Consider the following 27,232-nt stretch of genomic DNA (forward strand, 5'->3'; position numbering starts at 1 on the left):
ATTTCTTAGATTGATATCAAAAGCATTACTTATTTTTTTTCTATAAAAGGAAAAATATACAATTTTCTGATTTAAATGGAACAAAGTTTAGCATTAGCTTAAAAATTCCCAAAGGAAATATATGCCTGGGATGCCCACATACGAAGGGGGGGGGGTGCTGTTAGGGGTGTGGCACCCATGTATATGCAAAGGAACGTTTGAAAGCGTAATACTAGAAATATGTAGAAGCTTAAAATACGGGGGGGGGGGTGCTGTTAGGGGTGTGGCACCCACGTATATGCAAAGGAAAGTTTGAAAGAGTAATACTAGAAATGTAAAAGCTTAAAACAAGGTATCCTATCCAGGCCAGGATCTATACATTTTAGGCCTCCAGCAACAAAATCTGTATAGCTCCTCCCCAGAGGCCATCAGTGTATATTTGTAACGTTAAATAAGTCTTAGTGCTAGGTTTTTTCATTTTTTTTTTTTAATTTCAGAGGCCGTTGAACCCCTTAAGACGTGGGGCACCCTGCACTGCGGGTATCCTATCTCGCCCCAACCCACTCCAAAAAAAAAAAGAGATTAAGAACCTCTGAATATTTTAATGGTTTAGCGGGTACACCTAGTTAATAGATTAATTTGTATAAAGTTGAAAACTGAAATTATATTAATCAGAGGTCATTTTTATTTGAAACTAGATGCAGATAGAAATATTCAGAAATAAATTGGGAAGTTAAGGAGGGGGGGGGGGTGTATTTTGACACATTATATTTTTTCAACATTCTTATATGCATAAGAAACAGATGTCTCTATTATTTTATATTTATTTCTTGAAAGTACACTATCTATTATTTAAAATTTTCAACATTTTTATACCAAAACAATGCAATGAAAGGTAGTTAGATGGTAGACATTTTTTTAATGAAACGAAATTAAAACAATTCAGAGCACCAAAAAAGGACTTGTACTTATTTTGAATTTTTATGACAAAGCAAAAACTAAAAATTGAAAACAATTTAGCATGAGGAAAACTCATTTATTTCATGCTAAGTTTTCAGATCAATAGCATGATCTTATTGTTGTAATCTTGTTGTTGTTGTAAACAACATATATCTCTGTTGTTCAATTTACGTTTTGGTGTTATTGTATCTATAAACTTTATTTAAAACACAAAATTTTAAGCATTTTTATACGAAAAAGAAAACATCAGTTTAATTAAAAACTTCAGTCACTAATGGGCTAATCTTCAAAAAGTGCAACTTTGCTGTCACATGCCTTTTACAGTTAAAACTAAGGAATAATTTATTATTTTTTAATTTCAGCAAAAAGATATCCATTTAAATCTGCCGACAGTTTTTTTTTTTTTTTTTTGTAATAAATTTCTCTCTTTTTTTTTTTTGGTTCGCAGCATGTGAATTCTCATCTCCATGTGTTAGAATTTAATTGATTCAAAATAAAGAAAGAGATAAAAAAAAGGTAAGAAAATAAATAAATGAACGGAAAGACAAACATTGTAAAGAGTTTTAAATCTAAAAATATTTCCTGTAACCATCTAAAAAGCAATATCACTAATTAAAATGGTTTTCTATTTAAAAAAAAATGCTAATTAAAATTGCATGTTTAAGTTTACCCTGTACAATTTTCTGATTCAAATGTGATTAAGTTAAAGATTAAATTAAAAATTTGAAAGATAAATATGCAAAGGAAAATTTGAAAGTTAAATACTAGAAATAGGTAGATGGTCAAAACGAAGTAACCCCCCCCCCCCCCAAAAAAAAAAGAAAGAATACCAAGACCCTCTAAACATCTTAGTGGTTCAGTAGGCAGTCTTGGTTAAAATATTAATTTGAATAAAGTTGAATATTATACCTTAATTTGATGTAGATAGAAATACACAGGAATAAATTGAGGAGTTGAGGGGGTGTAATTTGAAACATTACTTAACTCATATGAATAAGAAACAAATGTATCTATTGTTATTTATTTATTTCTCTGCATCACATCATGCATCTATTACTTACATTTTGAACAATATTTTCAAATCAAAACAATATTATAAAGAAAAGAAAGTAGACACTTTCTTAATGAAACAAAGAAAAAAATCATTCCCAGCACCAGTAGTGGACTTGTTACTTATTTTCAATGTTCGTGGAAAAACAATGTTTACATTTAATTTTGACAGAGATTTTAAATACAACTTAGCATGAAGAAAACTCATTCATTCCATACTAACAGTTCAGGTCATTACCACATAAAGATTACAACAAAAGTCTCTAATGTTCAATTTATTTTTTGGTGTTGTTACATCTGTAAACTTTATTTCAAACATGGAATTTCTAACATTTTTACACACACACAAAAAAAAAAAAGAGAGAGAGAGAGAAAACAAAGACATTTTTCTCAATGAGACAATTAAAATCAAATTCAGGGTACCAAAACAGAATTTGTAGTTTTTATAGATTTTGGGGTAAACTATTATTGTCAATAACTGCTTAAGTAACAAAATAAGCAAAGATTAATCTTTGTGTTTTCTGAAATGCAACGTAACTTTAAAATATTCACATGTTCAAAATGTGGTTATTACTATCAAATTTTTAAAAATTCTTTACTCCAAAGTATCATTTCCTAAAAATAATAACTATGGACAAAACACAAGTTTAATCAAAAATTTCAGTCACTTATAAGCATAAAGAAAATAAATTTTGTTATAGGCTTTACTCCCATCTACTCAATTAGGGAGTTTCGATTAGACAGGGCAAAATATACTGATGCTTGTAATTTATTTTCTTTTACACTATTTGTAAAGTGAATGTTTGTGAAAAAAAAACAAAAAAAACCCTTGATTGAAATAAATTGAATTTTTTGTTCAGATTTTTTCATATAGATTGCAATTCCATTCATTACCCTGTACCATGGATGGATGAACATGACCTATATTCCAACATCCTGAAAAATGCTTCCAGAATTTAGTCAGAAACAGAGAAGGTGCATTGACAGTCGGAAGTATACTAAGATAACAGTTGCTACCTATTCCTTCCAAAATTGGAGTTATTTGCAGTTATTCAAATCCTGTCCTGTAGTTTAAGTGGGGAGAAAAATCTCTTCTTGAAAGGGGGGGGGATTTCTGGATAACTACATAAAGAGAATAAGCATCAATGAACTGTTCATTTAATGCTGAAATAAACAAACCTAAATATATCTTTCATAATTTTATGTATACCTAAATTTTTTAGCCTTGCATTGAATACCGAAATATTTATTAAAAATCTAAATTGAAAACAATATTTTTACATGACAAACAAGCATAAACCTTACAAGCATTTGATTTACAAAACAAATTCAAAACTCTAAATTTAGAGAATCAAAACAGAATTCCAGCTATTTCTCAATTTCTGTTGCAAAATTATTTTGTTTTACCTCTTTACATTTCAATATTATTATACAAATGAATGATAATAAATATGATACTAAGCGTGACAAATCAGAAATACAGCACTGTTTGTATGAAGAAGATCAAAATTTCATTTAATTACACTATTTAGCATTTAAACACAGAATTTTTGTTGGTTTGTATGTCATTGTTGAAAGTCCAAAGACCATTTCGGCAACAAATTTCCTGAAGTCATCAGCATAATAAGAAGCATAAGAAACATGAATGGCATTTTATGTATGGAAGTTTATTATTTTTTTAAACAACTTCATTAGTTTTGATAAAGCTGTCAAGCTAAGAAAACTTGGAAAATGATTTCTGGACATCCTTGTAAACTAAATATTGGAGATCATTCTATTATACAATTCTTTAAGCGAACAGTACAATATTATCATGAGTTTTCTAGAACATCTGCATCAGGGCTATAAATTCAGCTAGTAGTTGAGCTCTCTTCAAGTTGCAGAATATCTGGAAGAAACTTAAAAAACATTAAGGGCAAATAAATTTAAAAGCAGAAGTAAAACTCTTCAAATGTGCTAAATCATCAATACGGCTGAACACAATTGGCAGGAATGTTTTTTTAAACTAGTTCATAAAATTATAAATGGAAAATATATAAACACACTTTAATCGAAATAGAGCTGTATTTCAACTACTTTGCATTAAGTGTGTTGTAAAATTTAATTTCAAATAACAGGGTGTGTTTTAAAAACACTTGAAAAAGTAAAACACATATTACAGGGGAATATTTTACCTAATTTATCAATCTCTTTTGACTAGCATAGATTGTTTTTTATTTAATTATGTACATATTTGTTACTGTGCATCATCTTTGCTCTTAAGAAGAGAAATCATCAGTTTATGATGACTAAAATAAGTAATGAACGTTCGTGATTCTAAATGTTTTAGGAACCGTGAGAAAACTTGCTTGTTATTTCTGCACCTCACTTAGGACAGAGTGGCGACAGGAACTGGAAAAAAAAGTTCCCTGATTTTTCCCTGATTAATTCACCAAATTTCCCTGATTTATGTTACCAATGGTTTTCTTTATTTGCCCTACCTGAAAAGCATTGCGTATTAAAAAAAATGCAGCGTTTATAACGGTATCAGCTGTTAATTAAAAATATAATTTGAAAAGATGATCCTTTTTTTTTTTTTTGGAAAAAATTGTATATTAAATTATTGACAGAAATATTATAAGAAATTTGAAACAAATACTTTACTTTCAGGAACCAGTTAACATAAGAATTCTAAGAAATTATTAAAACCATTCTTAAAGACATATCTAATCATGATAAAATTAAAAAATTTAAATGGAAATAATTTTGAACTGAATTTTTAAGCAGTATAATTGTTGCTGTAAGAATAACAAGTGATAGTTAAAGTAAAGAAGTAATGTAGTTTTACTTACGTAAATAATGCTACTGTATGTAGGTAAACGGCAGTATCTGCAGAAATTAGTTTTCGATATATTTGAAGAAATGTGTGGTGGACTCAGTATTAACAATAGGAAAATGTTGGAATTTGACGTCTTTGTTGCACCTCTTTTTCAGCGGGAACCAAATAAGCGAGTATGTACAATAAAGATAACGTACAACAACTGACAAAAATGCAAAAAAAAAAAAAAAAAAAAAAAAATCTTGCAGTTACTGCCCTTTACTTGCACACAGCAGAATAGACATATTTATGTAAAACAATTTGAAATCTTTCAACAACCAGTCATATTGAGCTATTCTCTAATCAAGAACTTAGGTTTTAATGAATAAATACAGCATTTTAACTATTAATAAATAATAAAAATATTTACTTATGTACACAACTCAATTTCAAATAATTTCATTAGTTGTCGAAAGATATCTTAGATTACTTTAGTAACAAACAACATTGAATTGCAAAAACAATTATTAATTTCAAAATATATATGTATATGGTTTTAAAATAAAAGTTTTAAAGTCTGAAAAAAAGAAAAAAAAAAACCTTTCGTGTAATCTGAACTGACAGCGAATAATACCAGGACAAAAACCAAATTTGATTTTCAGTCAAAATTCAATTTTAGCAATTAAATTAAAAATGCCAAGTGATAAATTTTAAGATTTTATCAGCATTAATTTAAAAAACAAGATTTTTTCTTGAAATAGTGATAACAGTATGCCAATTACTTCAAGACAATGAGTGCAAAGTAAATGAGATTAATGACGACTTCCTCTTTGTTTGCAGGGTTGCTTATTTTATGTAGCATGGAATGCATGGAAGGAAAATGCAAACTAGCTAAAATAAACAACTTTACAGACACAGAAGCAATCTTCGGAAGCTCATCCTAAGATTGAATACTTTGACCTTGAGGAAATAAGATGCACAAATATGCGGCACTGTATAATTGCACCTTTAATTTTACTTTTTTATAACAAATAATTGGCAAAAAACTCGCAGAGAATTATAGTACTTCATTTTGCAAAGAAAAAAAAAATTTTTTTTCTTCATTTGATCAATTTTCCCTGAATTTTTGTTATTTTTTCAAAATTCCCTGATATTTCCCTGAGTGATAAAGTTCCCTGATTTTTCTCTGATCTCCCTGATCTGTCGCCACCCTGTAGGAATATCCGCAACAAAATTGTAGGGGGAGGTGGAGCACGTTGTACAGTGGGGGATGTTGTACGGGTTCCAATTATTTGAATAATATTAATATTTTTTATTTTATTTTTTGATCAACAAATAGCTCCTATGGTCCTACAAATCCTATAATGAAATCACATGGTACAGTTATATTGAACAAATTTTATTCCAGAAAGTGTTATTTCAGCAGTCCTGAGTACTTTTCAGAAAACTATGAATTAATTTTTTTAATGGTTTTAGTCAAGATTGTGGGGAAAAAATTTAACTCCTGTCTTAAACTTTTACGTGAATGCCACTACCTCATCAAAGCGCTTACTTGTGATTGTGATTGAAAAAATGTGAGTGCATACTAAAGAAATTAATTATAAACTGTTTTTGTTTGTTTTTAATATATAAATTTAAGTGAAGTAAAAATATAGAGAATGCAATATACTGATGCTTGAATTTAAATTCTTTAAAATAAAGCCACATTTTTTAGTAAATTCATTTATCTATACCTGACATTTCAGCTGGCCACATGAATCAGTTTTGAAAGCCGTATGTTGGGCACCACTGTTTTAGAGCATTTGAATTCCCCTTTATTTCAATGTTCTATTTCTTGACAAAAGTATTGATTTTCTAAAGACTTCAACAAATTAAGATAAGCTCTGATAAATTGAATATTTATTTATTTATGTATTTATTTTTATGAGTGGTTGAAATGAACTCGGATGCAATTGAATTACTTTTTGAGTGGGTGAGGCAAAATCACGAACATGTAATAAATGAATATAAATAATGAAAGAAAAATTACTTTTAAAGTTGATGCATTATAATAATAATAATATAAGAAAATAAATAACTCTGATTTAAGGAAGCAGTTACTAAACACTTTATTTTGCATTGGTTGAAAACATCGGATAAATATCAAAATATCCAATATACAGTCGACTCCCGCTACAAAGCGATCCGACTTACGAGCAATGGCTATAACGCGATTTTTTCAACAGTAAAGAAATTTTGAGCTAGCAAGAATTCCTCGCCCGCAACATGAAAATTTTCAGAAAGGAACCACGGCGAGCAAGTTGTTTTCATGAACGGACCATCATCCCTTTAGAATCACTGAGAGCAGAAGTACCCACACTGTACTAGTCTTTTATCGCTTATATAAATAACTACTTCTCATTTTCCATTATTTTTTTTCATTCTAAATGCGAACGTTAACAAAATATAACGACACCTATGAGCGCTGCTTTATCTAAAGTTGGTGAAGATAGAAAGAAAAAGAGAACGTTTCTGACAATTAAAGAAAAGGTAAAGCTTCTTTAAAAGCTTAAGCTGAACCAAAAAATGCTTCGAAGGGTAGCACAACAATTAGGTATGACGGTATGAGTGAATCTTCCATACGTACAATTAAAAGTCAAGAAACGGAAACCCATAAAAGTTCACCCAGTAATAGTATCCACGCAAAATGCAAAAATTATGAAAATGGAAGCTGTTTTTTATTGTAAATTAAAGAAACCAGGAAGAGGGATAATGCCATAGATGGAAACTTTATAAAAGAACCAATGAAGCAACTGTATTTAAAAATATATTAGAATAACTGCAGCATAAATCATTATTTTCACTTTTTTTAAGTTACAAATATCATTACTGAATCAACTGTATAGTACAACTATAGGGCATTTGTTCTCCTTACTACATGCCGTACGTACAGTACTGGTTTATGTCTTTCTTTCCCATTGATCATTGTTTTTGTGCATCATAGCAGTATTTTATGCTGAATAAAATGCCTTTTTTTTAAATACAAATGAAAATTCAGTTCTTTATGTAAGAAACAGTAAGGTATGGTTAAGAAAAGATTTTTAACTGTTTAAGGTTGTGTTTACACATGTCTAAAATGATTGGTTATGTTTATAAAAGTTTTTACACATACCTTTTTCCACAAGACGAAATTTCGACTTACGCGAAGGGTCTTAGAACGCATCCCTTGCGTAAGTCGGGACTCGACTGTATATCAAAATATCGGATATTTTCAAACCCTGATCTTTACAGATAATCTCAAAACCCCACGATGACAGCCTTTATTTTAAAATGCAATTCCACACTAGTTAAAATTTAACTCCACATTAATCGAGATAGGATTATTTAAAAATCATTTTCCCACCAAATATCGAAATTTTTACAAACTTGATGTGGGGTGAGAGTAAAGCTCAAAACTCGCGGTCGCCAGTCGCCAAATGCGACCAATTTTCAAATTTTGGCGACCATTATTTTCACTTCAGTCGCCAATGTGGCTACCATTCGCCAATGCAACCTTCCCTGACCTATAGTCTTGACATATGACCTTTCCCAAATTCTTTTGTCCACTAAAAGTTCGGCTATCGTATCGCCGGGGTGAAGGAGGGAAGGGGGGGGTGGGAGTATTGTCCAAGTGTGGCTAATTGTGCTATGTGTTCTTGTTCTGAATAGAAAACAAAAATCGCAATCACGACAAATTCGTTACAAAACTTCTATTTCGAAAACTCGGCTTTCTTTACACGCGATCGTAAAAATAGACAAATTTCATACACCAATTTAGTAAATTATGCTTTTTTGATCTTAAATTCATTTTTCAACTTTATTTCTCCTTAAGAAATGGCTATTTCTTCGTTTTGAAGTATTTTTAAACTACGCGTTTTCAAAATGGCGTCGCGTTGTTATTGTTCATTTTTACCAGTTAAGACGAAAATGTCCTTTCCGAAATAAAAAGAATTGAAAAGAATTAATCTTGTACATTTGGTTTACATATGATTAAACAAAAATGGCACCTTTGAGTCAAAATGCACCGAGACAAGGTAAAAACGATATCGCTAAAAAAAATTTTCTTTTCGAAGATTTTTGATTTTTTGTTTTAATCATATTGTTTGTTTTTCCTTTTTTTTTTCTTTTTAAAATATAAAACCTACTGGAGGAGAGGATATATCCGTTTATTTACTTTATTTCTCCTTAAAAAAGTTGTTATTTTTAAGTTTCGCGGTAAATTTTCAAAATGGCGTCCCGCGTTTTCAAAATGGCGCGTCCCGCGTTTTCAAAATGGCGCGGCGTTGTAGATTGTCCATTTTCACCAGTTAGAAGAGGAAAATGTGTGTTCAAAAATAAATAAAGAGAAGTACAATCGTATTTATTAAACACATAAATAATAATAAAAAAATGGCACCCTTGCGTCTAGAGAAGGTGGAAAGAAGACGGCTGAAACCCTTTTTTTCTTCTGCTGGATCTTTTATTTCATTTTTTGTTTTGTTTTTTTCGTTTTGTTTTATATTGTTTACCTTTTATTTATTCATTTTTTTGACACCCAGGCTTCCATTTTTATAAAATTCTGCATGCATTTGCAAAAACAAAAAAAAAAAAATATTTTTGTAGAATCGCAAATGGCTTAGGTTTTACATTCTGTTCAAGTTTTTGGTATTTTGTTGTTTTCTTTATCAAGGAACTAACTCGTGTTTTGGTTGAAAGCTGTGATGTTTCTAGAAGTTTTGAAAGCTGAAAAAAATTAATAATAATAATAATCTTTTTTATTTATTTATTTTTTTATCGTGATGTGTTTTGCTTAAAGATAAATTAATGCAGATTATAGTTTGTAAAAGATGTGTTAAATAATATCTGGGTAGGGGTGCCCGTTCTCCCCAAGTTCAATTCCCCCCTTCCTCCAAAACTTTTCCTCAACCCTCTTTTTCTTTTTTATTTTTAGCTCGCTTTTTATTTTATTTATTTTTTTTAATATTTTTTATTTACTTATTTATTTTTAATTATTATTTTATAAGAAACGTTCTTTGCTACGACAATGACATATACACTCATACTAAATAAATAAACGGAATAAAATAAATTAAATAATTTAAATTAAAATAAAGTTTGGCTATCATTTTTTGAGATTTGGCTACCATTTTGTGAGGATCTGGTAGCCATTGGCTACCAATTCAAAATTTGAGTTTTGAGGTATAGGTGAGAGCTTCATGTACTTTATTTTTCTGCTGATCTAGAAGAGTAGAATTCTTCTAAAGTTTGATTCCAAGAAACAGGTTGCGTAATAATGACACACGATAGACATGAAACATTTTAACTATTCATCAAACACTTTTGAACAGATTGTGTTTCTTATTCATATTTTTACATAAAATGATATTAAGTACATGTGTCCATTGATAATGGTCATCTTCTTCCTTCTTAAGAAGAGATTGGATCTGTTTACGATAACTAAAGTAAGTAATTACAAATGTACATATTGATCTCCGCGCTGCCTGAACGCAGTACATGCAACCATACAAAATGAGAAAGGAAGCAAGAAGAGTGTAATGTCTCACTTTTCTCCAATACCTGAAGGCAAGCAAGCCACTGCTTTCCTTCTAACCGACATTGCTTATCCCCACCACTTTTCGTCACACAAAAAGGTTGGATCATAACTTCAAAGCCCTTGCATAAAAAGTTTCACTTAAAAAATCTTTGATTCAGCATTTTATCATAAAAGTATTGATATTTCAACCCGCAAAAGTTTAAATGTACCTAATTTCTGACAAACAAGAGCTGTGGCTGGGAGGACTTTTACAATCTCAAAAACCCATGATAACGGTCCTGATCTCAAAGGTAATTCAACACTTGTTAAAACTTAATTTTGTATCAATCATGGCAATAATTTTTTAAAAATCATTTTCTCAATAAAAATAGAAATTTTTACTAACCTGAAGCGGGGTGATAGCATGCACTTTATTCTTCAGGTGATAAAGAAAGAGTAGCATGAAAAGGAAATAACTAGGCAACCTAAAAATTAGTAAACCCTAATTAGAGCATAAAAAGTACCAACACACAACTTGAAACGAACTTAGAACATCTCAGTTTTCTGTTTATGATGGAACACACAGCGAGTGACATGCTTGTTGAATAAAAAAGAGTAAATTACCAAAATAACCAAAACTGCCTACAATTCATTAAAATTTTAATAAAATAGTACATTTTAAATTGGCTCGCTCAACCTAAAGAATCGATAAAAACTGCCGTGTGTCAAGCAAGTGTTCTACTTCATATCCACCTCAAACGCTTTGGCAAATTCATGTGGTGACATTAATTTCATAATCGAGTTGACATTTTTTTTAACAAATTTTAACTAATAAACATTTAGTAGAATATCATAACAAAACGTTTCCATAAATCAAAATGTTATTAAAAGATACTGCCAGCAAGCACTGAAAGTCCTATAATTTATAAGCATTTTATTTCCTATGCATCTCCTTTCAAAAAACAAAAATTTGACACTGTAAATACTTACGTTGCATAAAGTGAAGATTGCTTGAAGGAACATGAAAAACGATACATTAGTCAATTTTTGTCTAAGAAATGATCAGGAAAAATAAAAACCTTAACAGCAAAAAATAAGTTAAAATGGGTTTTAATATCAAGTCACATTCATTTAAAATAAAAATTTCCGCAGCATAAAGCATTTATAATACAAATCACAAGTTAAGATCTCTTCACATCACAAGTGTATGTTTTGTTTACTTCCACTCGTCGCCAAGCACGAAATTGATCGCGCCAAACCGAATACAGAGATCTATCGTTAAAAAAAATTTAATTTACACAATTTAAACATTTGCCTTGTCTTAAAGTGTTATTTTTCAATAACGTTGTGATTGGAATCATAGATTTAACAGAAAAAATAACTATAAAAGGCCCAAATAAAGTGTCAGGATGAAATTTTAGCACGCCGGAACACATGTTCTTGATATAATTACGCGATAGTTAAAGAAATAGGAATGGACTCACTCAAGTAAAGCTACGCACGTATAATTTGAACATTGTAGAACAGTAATATGAGCATCAAAATCCTGGACTCACCTTTAATTTTTCAGATTCTGGGTTTTTCCACAGCACTGTCATACGCTCCATGTTAATCCTACGGGAGAAGAAGAAACCTTGCCTCAGGCGGTCTTCGACCAATAGGAAAATGATACCGCGTTGTCGCAACTCTGAAAACTACGTTTTCATATAGGGACTCTAGTTTCTCCTACAGCGATGCAAAGTTTTCTGGGAAAATTCAGGAAGAGGCGTTCTCCGAGCCCGTTTCTCTTACAGCGATGCGAAGATTCCCCGTGAAGATTGCCAGAAGGCCGATCCCGTTACAGCGATACGGAGATTCCCCCGACGATGGCGTGGGGGCGCCTAGAGTCCCTATATGAAAACGATATATGAAACGATGATATTGGGCGGCGAGCATTTTGAACGCAGGAAACATTGGGCGCCGAGCATTTTAAGCCCCTGGAATACTGGGCAGAATATGCTCGGCGCCCAAAATTCCCAGCGCCCAAAGTTCCCGGCGCCCAAAATGCTCGGCGCTCAAAATGCTCGCGGCGCCTAAAGTTCCCGGCGCCCAAAATGCTTGGCGCCCAAAGTTCCCGGCGCCCAAAATGCTCGGTGCCCAAAGTTCCCGGCGCCCAAAGTGCTCGGCACCCAAAGTTCCCGGCGCCCAATAGTCGGCGCCCAATCTGCGGAGCCCAATTTCCTAGACCAGCCTCTGGACGCCATTGATGTTTTTCTGCGAGGGATTTTCCAAACTTATGACACCTCAAGAGCAGTTGCAATTTTTGCGAGAGAATCTGGTACTGAAGACAATCGCAATGTTACACTTGAATTCAAATTGGGGTAATAGCGATAGCATCGATGCATTGCGATTGGCCGTGTTTCACTTGAATCGCTGTGGTGGAAACCGGGCAGCCGGCAGCGGAGTCACTTCAAAACTGTTTTGCTTGCGTTCGACGAACCTCACCGGTCTACCGGTAAGTAACCGGTAACTAACTTCAGCATTCTATGATCAACCGGTTACCATTCTGTTGATTGGAGCACGTGATCATTAGCTGTCACGTGATTAACTGACCGGTCGCTACCGGTCGTGTCTGTTTAATGATTCGTTCTCGTAATTTTTGACATATGAAGATCCGGCAACTACAATTTCAAAAGTTGCTTTTTAGTGCATCGCCGTTTGGTCTTTTTTTTACCGATATTGTTTGCAAATAGAAAATGAATCACATTTTCGTCCATTTTAAGTGAATTAATTACATTTAAAGGGAGGAGTAAAAGATTTCTTGCTGTGTTTAAAATTAAAATGTGCGATCACCATTAATCCTAATTGTCAACATAATACTCAAACAAATCTGTTCACACCGTTACCATTGCGATTTTGTTTGGTACTGTAATAAACAGTTAACACCATGATTTTAAAATTCTTAATGATTGCATTTTTTGTGACTTGTGTGATGTGTGGACCACATTCTCATAAAAGTTCCGGATCGAAAGAAAGTGTTGAAAATGTAGCTTCTGTTCCTCGTGGGAACAATCACTATAAAGATGGTAAACATAACTATGAATTCGACCATGAGTCTGTTTTAGGTGAGTAATGAGTAGCTATTGCTTGATTCCACCTTCCATGTGTCGTGGGTGGATGCTTTTCTTGTTCTTCCCTTTTTAAGCTACGTTTTGTTTTTTACTATTTAGTTTTTGTGTCACTTTGCCTTCAATCAGTAGCCGATTTTGGGGAGGGGGAAGGGATAAATTTGTATAACTATTTCATTTGTTATTTTAATCAGCTTCTCAATAACTTAAAGAATTTTTTTACAGTTGTTTTAAAAGAACATAGTTGAGTAAAAGAATTTTTGTTTGAGGAAGAAATAGTACCGTAGTTGACGGACAGAGCGGTAGAATACATACTGGTTTTGGATTCAAGACAATGTAATATCATGATTCATCCATTAATTCTTCTTTGATGGAATAAATTTTGAACATTTTTAAAAAATTGTATAGACATACTTAGAAAAGTCATTTTGATAATTAAACTATTTGTGAAGTAATAAATTTCATTTTCAGCCTACAAAAAATGAAAAATTAAAGAAATCACTTGATGGTTGTTTCTAGGTAATACAAAACCATAATATTAATGGAAACGGCATGTAGTATCAAAATGTTATCTCAACTGTATCATGGTTTTAAGAACAAATCAGCAACTGCTTGAAATTCAAAAAAAATTAGCTTTTGAATTTTTCAATAAAACTTACCAGTTATGAAATTGTGATTTTCTTAATTACATAATATATTTTAGAGTTAAAATATAAATTAATATATTCAGGTATGGGTTTATTTAAAACCCTACCCTTGTGCTATAACAGTTGCGGATTTACTAGGGGGGCGGTGGGGCGACCGCCCCCTCTGTGACCGTCATTTTCTATAACCAATAATATAGAATTTAAAGAATTACTAGCAATTGTGACTCATTTCAATCAAGTACATTCCACAAATTTGCTTTTAATTAAGTTTAGGCAGTTAGTGTAGTCGAGGATGAACAGTGTTATCCACTTTTCAAATTTGAATCTAAACTCGCCCCTCCCCAAATATTTATCCAAAATTTTAGTTGAATGTGCAGAGGAATCAGCTGACGTAATTGTAAATATTTTCAATGCTTCTTATAACTCAGGGACAATGCCAGAGGATTGGAAGCTGGCTAACATTACACCGCTCTTCCAGAAAGGGTCTAAAGGGAGTGCGGGAAATTATAGACATGTGTGTCTAACATCGGTGGTTTGTAAAATTTTTGAAACATTGATAAAAATTAAGAAAGTAAATTTTTTAGAGACTAATAATCTGTTGTCTAGTTTTTAGTACGGCTTGAGGAAAGGTAAATCTTGTGCAACTGATTTATTACATTTCTATGACAAAGTTACTATGGCTTTAGACTATAAGAAGCCTGTAGATGTTGTTTACACATTGATTTTCAAAAGGCTTTCGATAAGGTACTGCATGTTGCTCTACTTAGCAAATTAGCTGATATAGTAATAGGAGGGAAAACTTTCATTTGAGTAAAAAACTGGCTGACCGGAAGGAAACAAAGGGTAGTTGTGAGGGGAAATTATTCTAAATGGAGTGAGGTTTTAAGTGGGGTTCCTCAAGGATCAGTGTTAGGGCCTGTTCTGTTCATTGTTTTTATGAACGATATTCATAAAAATGTTTCTGGGAACATGAATTGTTTTGCTGATGATGTCAAAGTTATGGGGATTGTTGATAATGAAGAACAAGCAAATCAGCTGCAAGAGGCTCTAGAACATATTACGGAGTGGGATGATAAATGGGGTATGGCTGTTAATGTTAGGAAGTGTCAAGTGCTACATTTAGGGCATGGAAATAAGTGTACAAGTTATTATTTGCAAGGTTCAGTCATTAGTCAGGCAGAAAAAGTTACTGATCTGGGCATCTTAGTAAGTCAGGATTTAAAGTTTAACCAACAGTGCAGCATAGCTAGTAACAAAGCTAATAAGATGCTTGGGTTTATCAATAGATCTATTTCAAATAAATCTAAAGAAGTTCTGTCCTTATATAGAAGTTTGGTAAGACCTCATTTGGAGTATGCTGTTCAGTTTTGATCTCCTTATCTTAAGAAAGATATTAATGTATTGGAACAGGTTCAAAGGCAGGCTACAAGGCTAATAAATGAACTTTCTCATTTAGACTACGATTCTAGGTTTAGAATGCTAAAAACTTACAGTCTAGAGAAAAGAAGAGACCGAGGGGACATGATTCAGTTGTTTAGATTTATTAAAATGAAAGATGTTACAGGGCTAAAGCTTAGCACTGAAAACAGGACAAGGAGTCATTGTTTTAAACTATTTAAATCTCAGGCTAACATGGATATTAGGAAAAATTATTATTTTAGCAGGGTAGTGGAACCTTGGAACAGCTTACCGGAAGAGGTGGTAATCAGCAAGAGAGTAGATAGTTTTAAGAGGGCCATTTGATCTTTACTGGGGGTTGTAAATTGATTAGGACCAGTTTAGCTGGGCCCAGAGCCTGTCGCTGGTCATCACTTTTGTATTTGTATATAATGTGATACTAATTAAAAATAAAACACGCCATACCTAGTGCGATCCTTTTATTATATTTTACACTATTCATTCTTTGCGAAACAAGAAAAAAAACAGCTCATCCCAATATTTTTTTACCTTTCAGACGCAAATGAAATATAATCCCTGCCAAACCACTTGATCGCCCAATTTCTAACATAAAATATCGACTTGGAAAATACTATGTAAGATCCCACCCTCAAAGTAAGGGTATAAAGAGATTTTTCCAACCCCCTCCCCCTTGGAACCCTTACGTTATTAATGAATGGCCCCTTAGACCTTGTAGTGACTTTTTCTTATACCAAAAAACCCATTATCTTTCCCTGTATTTTAAATGCGTTTAAAAATAATTAAATGGCCATCAATTTCAAACATTCCCTTACTTTTTTGACCTCTTGACGGCCTGCACGAATGAATCTAAGGCAAATTTTCAGTAAGTGTTCATACTTTTTATTTGTCTTTTGTACATTAGCCCACTTAAAATTTCGTTATAACACAAGTATAGTTGTTTCTAAAATTTGAATAAATTTCATGTTTATGTAGAATGTTAGTTTTTTTTGCATTTGTAGGGGGGGGGGGAGGGATGACGCCACATTACCGCCCAGGTGTCACCCATGCTAGGTGCACCACTGCTATTGCGTTAAATCTTTTCACGGAAGGTAAGGGGAGGTGTCATTGTTTTCAGGTATTCAAATCTCAGTCTAGTCTGGAAGTTAGGATAAATTATTACTTTAGTAATATTGTGGGCACTTGGAACAGCTTAACGGAAGAGGTTGTAATGCGCAAGGGGTAGATAATTTTATCATGCCATTGATCCTTCATGCCATGATTCCATGCCATTGATTGGGGATTAGTAAATTGAATAGGATCCGCCTCGCTGGGCCTGCTGCTGGTCCTCACATTAGTATTTCTATTTATTAAATTAATGTTAATTTTTTTCTAATATTTCAGCGAGTATAAAAATTTGTATTGTAGTTGTTTTTTTGTAATATACAAATGCATTAAAATTATTAAATGATTTAATTACCTAATTATGCCCTTAATTGTAGGTAGCCAGCATCTTGCTGAAGAATTTGAACATTTACCTGCTGAAGAAGCTAAAATAAGGTTACATATGTTAGCTTTGAAAATGGATGCAAACAACGATCAATTTGTGGACAGAAAAGAACTGACAAATTGGGTTTTAAAATCTTTCAAGTAAATATTTCATGTTCATGTCTTTGGTTTTTGTGTCAGAATGGTATATATATATATATAATAAAAGTGAAAAATATTGAAAAGACCACACCAAAAGCCCATAGATGCGCAACACAGCAAAACTAAAAAGCAAAGTAAATATAAAATTAAGCAAACAGAATTTCAAATATTAAACAAATTATATATAATTAATGATGATAAAAAGAAATATATATATATATATATATATATATATATATATATATATATATATATATATATATATATATATATATATATACATATATATATATATATATATATACTGATACTACTATTTACTGATAATTATTTTCCTGTTTTGGGCCTCTTATTTAAATCTAATGATTTTTGGTTTATTCAGTAACCAGGAATCGCCTGCATACCTTTTTTTGAAATCAAATGCAGTTTTAGGCTGCCTTTAAGAAGGAAGAGATCGACGACTCCTCTATGGACACGTCTAAAGACGAAGTTTTAAGCTATCTGCAGTTACTTTAGGGTATAATATAGGTGATTCTGGAGCCCTACCCTGGGAAGTTTTCGTTATTTTAGTTTTAAGAGGCAGTTTATATAAGAGTTTAAGAGTTAGACAGGTCAGATACATTATATTTAATTTTTCTGAAAATTATACAATTTTTTTTCTTATGATTTTAGCAGATACAGTCAAGCCCGCCTACTATCTGGGATCAAAATAACAACTTACTACAGCTTAGTACATTGAAAATGTATTAAATTAAGCGTAATATTCTTTTAACCAATGTTCTAAAATGCCGGCTCAACTGTACATATTTTTTCTTTTTGTCCAAAAAAATTATTGTGACCCACAAAAATTCCGGAAGTTGATCCCAAGTTAAGTGTTTTTCTCAGATCAACATTTTTGAATGTTCGATTATATTTACGCATTGAGCATCAACTAAAGTGTTTTTTATGATTACATCATTACATTTAGAGTTTAAGCAGAAATGTATTGTAAATTTTAGGGCTGACCTTCAGTGCAGGCATTTATGGGCAGGGTTGTAAGAGTTTCGCCCATTGCTGGTTTTAGCCATGGATAAAACCGGTTAAAACCAGCTTGGATAAAATCAGTTTTGTAACGTTTTGGCCATTGAATGTAGATATAAGAAATAATAAAATTTTGAATTAAAATTAATGAGTTCATAATTAAAAGACATATGAAACATCAGTCCCATAATCAGTCACTATTCATTATTTCAGTAAACAGTTAATTTCACCCTAGGTAAGTAATAAATGGCGACATATTTAAGAAGGTTAGTCACATCAGAAGATAAATGTGTCATAATTCTTTAAAAATATGTTTCCAACAGAGTAAACAGCACAATATCTAGTTGTTTTTATAGTTTATGCACATAAAATGAATTTCAAAATAAATCAAAGTGTATTAGTTATTTTCTAATCCATTGAATACATGTTACAAGTTTTGTGAAGCACAGTTATTAGTTTATATTGCAGGCAGTTTTGTAATCCTAATAAAAGTCTTTCGTCTTTGCTGAAGAAAAGTTGCATTTAAATCAATAAATCAGTATTATAAATTATTTCAATTATGATAAACAGACATCCTATTTATTTTAATTATGCATTAAAATGTGCAACATTACACATATTAGTATGCTTTTATACAATACAAAAAAATGTCCCCTGTGGCCCAAGCTCGCTTATTATAACTCCATTTTACTACGTTTTATCAGCAATCTTAGAAGTTTGGATTATGAAAGATTAGAAAGTTTTGTGTATTTGCATGAAATGAAATTACATACCTTTCCTAGCATCAGTTTTATTTCTACCTGCATTCGTAGCATAAGATGGAAAAATGCAGAACTTCGAGGCTGTTAAGCTACCTCTCTCTAAATGTTAAAATTATGAGCTCAAACTTCACAATAATTATTTTTTACACAGATGGAACCAAATGGGAGAGTAAAACCAATAAAATAATAAATAATAAATAATATAAAGGCCTATTTTGGACCACTCTAATTTACCATGCTGTTTCTTATAAGCTGATAAAGATGCCATCATAAACAGGGGCGGATACAGAAAAATCTTTTATAGAAGGCCCGGAAAATTGAATCCCCCCCCCCCCCGCCTATTCGATGTTTAACAACAGAGTTTTAATGACTTTATTTTTAAATGGTTTTGCGGTCAATGAATCTACTTCTAAATATAGGAATATTATGCACTAATATATTTTGAATGAGGAAGGAAAACATCTTCAACGTTTCAAGCCAATTAAATTTTAAACCCAATTTAATGTCACCAAGATACTATACAATGAGCGGTTTTAATTAGCAACATTGAGGGCAAAGTTATTAAATAAACCCATCCCTCATTTGAGTTTTTATAAATTAATTTATATTTTAACTACAAAATAATAATTGAGTAAGAAAATCATAACTTCATAAAACATAAGTTTTATTGAAGAATTCAGAAACTATTTCTGTGTGAATTTCAAAGCAGTTGCTGAATTGTTTTTAAAGCCATGACACAGTGAGATAACATATTGATACTACATGCCGTTTCCATTAATAATCATGGTTTTTCCAAGAAACTACCATCATGTGATTTCTATTATTTTGCATTTTTTATGAGCTGAAAAAAAAATCTATTATTTGGCAAATAGCTGCCTGGATCAAAATGACTTTTTAAGTGAACCTATACATTTTTTTTAATGTTAATTATTGATTCCATAAAAGAAAAATTAGTAGAGGAATGGTGATAATACGTTCCCTAGAATTCGAAACCAGTGAGTTAAATGTATTCTGCCACTCTGGGCCTCTGACTCCAGCATTACTTCTTTAACAAACAAAAATGCTTTTATTCAAAATATGCTGTGTGTGTTTTGTGTTAATAACCTATATAAAAAATGCAAAAAAGAATTCAATTAAAAATAATAAATAAAATAGTTAAATTAATTCATCCCTTTGGGGGGGGGGGCTGCCCCACCCCTAAAATCCGCTACTGATCATAAACTTATGATTTGCTTTCTGACCCGCCATGACTCTTCTAGGTAAGCATATACATATGTATTTTTTTTAATAATAATTACTAATTCTATGAAAAAAGAAGTAATGGACAAATCCCGATAATATATACCCTTGGGTTTAAACCCATTGAGTTACATATCTTTTTTTTGCACTGTCCTTAAATTCCAATAATACTCAAAAAGCAAACAAAAGTAATAAGGGTAAGTTCAAGTATTCTTCTAGGTATGTTTAAATATTCTTTCTTTCTTATATGACTTAATAATTAAAAAAATATATATAGTTACATTGGGACGAAATTAATTAAAAATTATTTAATGGGCAAGTTCAATTAATTTTATCCCTTTGAGAGGAGCACGTAAACTCTCAATCCCTCCCCCCCTCCAAAGCTTTGCAACTGCATTTAAATTATGATTTAACTACTTTTAAAGCTTTATTTTTGTGTTTATATACATAATTTGACAAAAAAAATGCAATTATTTATTAAAAATTAAGCAAAATTAAAATTATTTAAGAGCATCATTTTTGCCAGGTTTTTTCCTTACAATTCTCAAACGAAGGAAAAAAATGCTTTCCAGACAGCTATTTAGGACATTCGATCTGTGGACAGCAGGTGGAGAAGAAACCCGCCTACAAGTGGGGTGCTGACCGTTTCACCGAAGAGGCCATAAATCACTTGCGTAGAGGCGAATCTTGTACCATCGTAAAGGGGGATGGAAATTTTTAGTTTGTGAATTGGAATAAGATGTTTTTTTTTTCATAGATTTTTTAAAAAAATAGTTCCTTATCAAACATTTCCATAAAACATTTATTTGTTAAGTAAAATACGAAACGGAAAAAAAAAAAAAAACTTTATTATAATAACTCACTTTTGTTCAAAACTGCAGATGTGACTACTTTTACTAGTGTGCTTAGTATGGCCGTATGAATAAACTGAAACTCCAATTTAAGTTTTGGTTCAGCTTTAGAAACCATTACGCAGTTTTGGTTTGGGATTTCTGTTGGAGGGAAAAAAAAACAATTTAGTTTTGATTTGGACTTAGACCGGATTGGAAAAAAAATCAAAAGACAATAGCTTCCATTTTCAGACAGTAAAGTTACATTTCCGGAATTGTTTCAGAATTAAAGTGCATATTTTATAAACTTTCAAATTAACTTGGGGTGTTACCCACCAGATGATTATTACCTGGGGCGGAACGCTCTCTCTCAAGAAAGGTTTTTTGACTTGGCTAAAAAGCTTACAGCTTTCAAAAATTGAAAGCACACCATTTGATCAACACCTATTTGTTAAAAATTAAGGGTAAGCAAATCAATCCTTTCCAATTTTTTAAAATTGGAAAAATTTAAATGATCTCACTTTTTAAATCACAACTATTGGTAAAAATTTGATTTTCATATTGAATTTCTTCCATTGTATGCATCTTAGGTTTACAATAAAATAAACGCAAAAATTTCACAAAATGGAATTAATATTTCAATCTCTGTTTAGGGGTTTTCTTCTCTTTAAATGGGGGGGGGGCGATTGAAAAAAAACAACAAATAATTAAATAATTTTTAAAAGTCGAAGTCGGACATTTCAAAATCCAGGAGTCGGAGTAGGCCATTTTCCCTCAGACTCTGCACCTTTGCAGAAAACCCTATAAAACTATCTTTGTCGATGTAAGAATGAAGGGTTTCACAGCCGGTGTCCATAAAATTAACAGTGAAAGAAGAAAGTTGCCCAGAAGTGTTCTTTCCCTGGAGATTTGTCCACTCCGCCACTGAAGATGACCACTGCAGACGCAATTGAAACATTTGGAGTTGAGACACTCAAACCACGGCACAAAAGACCAGAATCTTTTAATTTTATCTTTGGCGATGTTAGAGGGTGTCCTCCTGTCATCCCCAGCAAAAAAAATGCCCTCCCAGCTACAACTCAAAATATGCCCAGCAACCCCTACTCCCCAAAATATGTTCATCACCCCTCAGCATCTTCCTACCACCCATTAGGGGCGATACTACCCTCATTGAGAAATACTGCTATAAATGATTAGTTTGGTCGTAAAAAATCTGTTAGCTTTTATTTATTTATTTTTAAAACAAAGCATATTAGATTATTGCTGTTGTAAATTTAGGGAAGTTTTACTGTTAATTTTGTTATAGAATAATTTGTGTAATTCTCTTTAGCCATAAATTTTAACAATGAAATCATCATTTTAGTTCGTACTATTCCATTGGTTTAAAATCTTATTTATTTAAGTTCTTTATGCATGAACAGGGTAGTGAAAAAGTTGAAATAGTCACTGAAAGATGTATATTTTTAAATTAAGCTGCTTGGAAAGTTTTTTTTCACAAAATTTTATTTTTAAAAAATGTGAAAGATTTCTCTTAAATTATTCAATGCATATCTTTAAATGTATACATTGATACCACCGAAAATGATAAAATCTCGTGCTTACCAAATATCTCAGAATATGCAAAAAAAAAAAAAAAAAAAAAAAAAAAAAAAAAATCGAAACAATATATGTATTTCATTTTCTCCCCTCTAGAACGTTAACTATAGAAGAATCCATGGATGAGTTGGAAGATGTAGATAGTGATGGTGATGCTCAAATCACTTGGGAAGAACACATAGCTGAAACTTTTGGTATTTATGAAGATGAGTTGTCTTTGAGTCAGGAATCAGAGGAAGAATATCAGGTATTTTCCTAAACATAAGATCACATCAGGGAGATCATATACCAACTTTAAGATAAAGTAGACCATGTTTAAAGTTTTTTATTAATGAATCGGCAATCTATAGTGTTGGTTCTGTTTACTGGCAATTTGCAAAACTCTGACCACTAAAAGTGGAACTTTCTAATATTTTTGTAGGCATTTTTTATTCCTTTAATTTATCACAACAAATTTGTAATAAAGTAAAATATCAAGATATGTGCAACAGTAGAATTGTTTTTTATTTTAACAGTAAAGTAATGTTTGAAAGTAAGGGGAGACATTACATTTTTTGTTTTCTTTAAACTTATTTTTTAAACTTTTGAATGCTCCTTAGAATTTTTACTTACAGCAATCCCACTTGTGTGTTTACATTCCAGAAAGTAGAATAATGCAGTTTTGTGAGTATCTACAGTATTTCTTTCCTGTAATTATCTCTAAAGATTAAGAAGAAAAAAGAACCCTTATGCATTGAAACTAACTTATTTAAAACTGTTCTATTACATATTTCCTTTACCTTAAAGTTGGTCTTCGTATGAAACTCTTTAAGTATTTAAAACTCCCTATTTGGTTTTGTATAAAGATAAAATTTTTAGAAAGCTTATTCATCTTGCAAAAATAAGGCATTTGTGTATGGAAAATGGATATCTTCTCAAAATCCCATGTGATTTTTTCTAAAATTTCACAACTATGGAAAGCAAACCCAAATAGATCCTCGTCAATGGATGGTGCCAACTAACACTGCACGAGAAAATGATACCTTCAAAATGCTTCTGACATAATTCTTATGTAAAATAATTCCCTGAATCCAAATATGTCCACGGTTTTCCCCCATCACATCCCACTTTTTGGAAATGGCGCTCTCCAATTTTTTTTTCATTTTGTGACAGTTTCATAGCTATTATTTTTATTTGGAGGGAAAAGGAGCATTATATTAGCCATTAACACTTTTCTTATACGCTAGAGAGGTGCAAAGTTCAAAAGCCTGAACTGTAGGAGCAAGTTGGGAAACTCATAGGGGTATTCCCCCCTAAAATATTTTTATCATTGTCAAAACCTACGTTTTTTCTAGTGGTTTATTTTAAAATTTTTTCATTTGTTTTTCGGAATAAAAGCAGAGTATAGGACTCATTCCTATGAGCCCCATGTCCAAAACAAAAAATTCACTAAAAAAGATGCGTTAGAAACATCACATTATGCATAGTCAGAGTCCCATCCTTGATCTTTAGTAAAAACCTACCGGTATTCAACTTTTGATTAAAAATGAACTTGGGTATACTTAAAAAGTAACATTAATGTATATACAGTGAAGCACCGTTTATATGTTTATCTTTTATAGGTTTTTAACAATTATACGATTTTTAAATTGATCCCTGCAGAGTCTAATACATATTAACGTCTACCTATTATGCGTTTTTTTCATTTATACGCTTTTTTCATAGTTCCTTCAAAAACATATAAATGGTGCTTCACTGTATTTATATTTTTTTGATATGCATTGGTTCCATTTTTTATCACTTCTTAATATAGTGAAAAACAATGGTTGCAGTGCATCCCCAGAAATATAAATTCTATATTATATGCATACTTAAGATAATTTTAATCTTAATAATATCTGAAAGTAAGTTGAACAAAACCGGGAGAGTTTACTGTAGATCTGCAATGTGACTGACTATGCAAAATGCAATGCTTTCAATATTTTTTTTACATTTTTTTTATAATGTTAAAATTTTTTGAACAAGGGGGTTATAAGAGTAAGTCCTACAGTCTAGTTTCAGAAAAATAAGTAAAAAAAATTGTTAAACAAACCCTTAGAAAAGAAATATCAGTTTTCTTGATTTAAAAAATATTTTAGGGCGAATACCCTCATGAATCTACCAACTTGCTCCAAATGTTCATGGTTTTGAATCTTGCACCTCTCTAACCCTACAGAAGAGTTACTGGCTAATGTAATGCTCCCTTTCCCTTCAAATAAAAATAATAGCAATGAAACTGTCGAAAAAAAAAATGGAGGACGGGCATTATTTTCCAAAAGTGGGATGTAATGGAGGAAAACGGTGGTTCTACATGGATTCAGAGAGTCATTTTACCTAAGAATCAGCAAGAATATCAGAAACATTTTTAAGGGGTGTTTTTTAATGTCTAAAGGTCTCTGTTTACTCTACAACATTTATATCTTTTATGTAGCACCAGCTTAGTACCTGCCCTAAATGTACTCTCTGTTTAACGACGCTCTATTTAATAATTTTCTCTATTAAGAACGGCTTTTTTTGTCCTGAATGCTCCACTGTTGTTTTAAAAGCATTCTATTTAAGGACACATTCTACTTAAGGACAATTTTTTCTGGTCCCTTGAAAGTTGTTAAACAGAGAGTCAACTGTATTTACCAAATAAAATATATCAAGGACAGGGCATTGTGGCTTGCTGCCTTTCACAGGTTTCAAGTTGATATTGGAACTGAAGCTGGATTGCCAAACTTGGAGAAAAAGTTTGGGGAGCATTTTGAAATTTTACGGAACAGCTCAGTATTTTGTTTTAAAAATCAATAAAAAAAACCAAAACCACAATTCTAAAATTGTTTTTCAGCTTTAATAATCATTTTAAGCACGAGCAGTGAAAATATGATATTTTTAAATTAATGAAACAGCTTTAAACACTATGTCATGCTTTGAGTATAAGCATCTTTAATTTCCCATATTCAGGGGTGCTCACCCTCTTAAATATTGCAAGGACCTCCCAAAGCAACAGCCCCCCCCCCCAAAAAGTGAAAATACCCCTCAAAACACGCCCCTAAAAACTTTTATGGCACAGTCTTTGCCATGACCCCCTACGTGGGCATTGCTGCCATATTTACATGTCTGTCAAAATAAAATAGCAAAGTATAATTAAAATAAATTTAACTTTATAAAACTCTTCATGAGTTGTATCTTTGGTAAACATTAAGACTTATTTAACTCGAATGGTGTAGGCTTAAATTAACTTGGATGGAACTGAATAAATATTTTTGAATGTGCATAGCAGTCTTCAGCAAAAAAATAAATATAAGGCTTTAAAATAATAGTATGCAAAAAGGTATTAATATCTAAAATGTAGAATGGCATAGTAGACAAAAAGGACAGCGTATTACCGAAATGAATGCAATCAGATTTCAAAATAAATGAAAAATCATCACACAATGAGCTACTGCTAATGATTGCGCATCACTTTCAAGCCTTCCTCTTTCCACTTCTATTTTTTCTCTCCTCAGGAGCAAAAATCTCTTCTTTCAACCCAACAAAGAATTCATGCATCAGCAAAAATCCTGACGGAAAGAGTGTTAGATAAAAATGTTGTATTATAATGTTTCTCACTTCTTACTGTTCAATCTGTATTAAATTAATCTAGTATCAGTAATTCCTTGCATCATATGTCCCCCCCCCCCCGATTCCTAATCAGAAATTCATCAGCTTTTGAATTGAATGTTATCTTGCTTTCATTTCTCGACATGTGTGAAGATCAACAAAGGGGAGTGGCATGAGTGACGCTGTAGGAGGTGTGGCTTACCTTGTCATTGCTTACTCGAGCCAGTCGCATTTGACTCATTTTGTGGGCATTGGTATCTGGGGTTACGTGGCTTTAGTGAAAGATATGGGAATGAGATGAAAGGAAAAAGAATCTGGTAACAGGATTTTCACCACATGCACTCCGTGATCTGACGCGCAATGTTTGCAATGTTTGTGTAGTCAGAAGATTTCACTCTTTTTCCCTCACAATGGGATTCTGTTTATTTAGTTTTACTGAGCTAGTCTATTAGATAATAGGAAATGATTTTACCAGTGATATTTGTTTTAACCCGGCAACTCTTAGAAATAGTGCAATAGTTTATAAAGCTTTTAGTTAATATTAATTTGGTCATTGTAGAAATATTTATTTAAAGTGATTGTCTTATTTTTTAAATGTTGATAGCAAATAAAGCTATTTATTCTTTTACAAAGTTTCAAGTTGGTTATTATACTCTGCTGAATATACAAATTATTAGAAATGGGTTTCATCCCCTCATCAAAGAGCGTGACAAAAGAGAGGTGAGGGGGAATTGGCGTGGATCGCGATTGATCTCTTAAACACTCGGTCGGGAAATAGACCTTGCACAATGATGAGTGCACGAGTCTTCAGCAACAAATAAAGTACAAGAATTATTGAAAATAATAGTCCTCAAAAAGTTTTGAAGATCCAAGATGTAGAATGGCGTAATAGACAGAAATGAGCGAGTGTTCAGAAGCTGATGCCATCTGATGTCGAAATGCATAAACACTGACGTTTGTACCGTCACTCCTAAGCCTTTCCACTTCCCTGGAATGAAGTTCTTTTTTCTTCCGAGTGTCAGCAAAACTCCTGACAAGAAGATTGTAGCTGAAGGGGTATTTCTGAGG

The 27,232-nt window shown here is 32.0% G+C and overlaps 1 protein-coding gene across 1 annotated transcript in view; it reads left to right on the top strand.

The window, feature by feature from the left end:
- The first annotated feature begins 13,017 nt into the window (after positions 1–13,017).
- LOC129218486 (reticulocalbin-2-like) overlaps positions 13,018–27,232 on the top strand; it is a 33,656-nt gene continuing 19,441 nt past the window's right edge. Inside the window, exons 1-3 of the mRNA XM_054852770.1 lie at positions 13,018–13,420; positions 16,968–17,115; positions 22,658–22,808. Coding sequence (XP_054708745.1) covers positions 13,243–13,420; positions 16,968–17,115; positions 22,658–22,808 — 477 coding nt within the window. The 5' untranslated portion in view covers positions 13,018–13,242. The remainder of the gene's footprint in view (positions 13,421–16,967; positions 17,116–22,657; positions 22,809–27,232) is intronic.

Source organism: Uloborus diversus, chromosome 3 (genome assembly GCF_026930045.1).
Source record: "Uloborus diversus isolate 005 chromosome 3, Udiv.v.3.1, whole genome shotgun sequence".
Lineage (NCBI taxonomy): Eukaryota > Metazoa > Arthropoda > Arachnida > Araneae > Uloboridae > Uloborus > Uloborus diversus.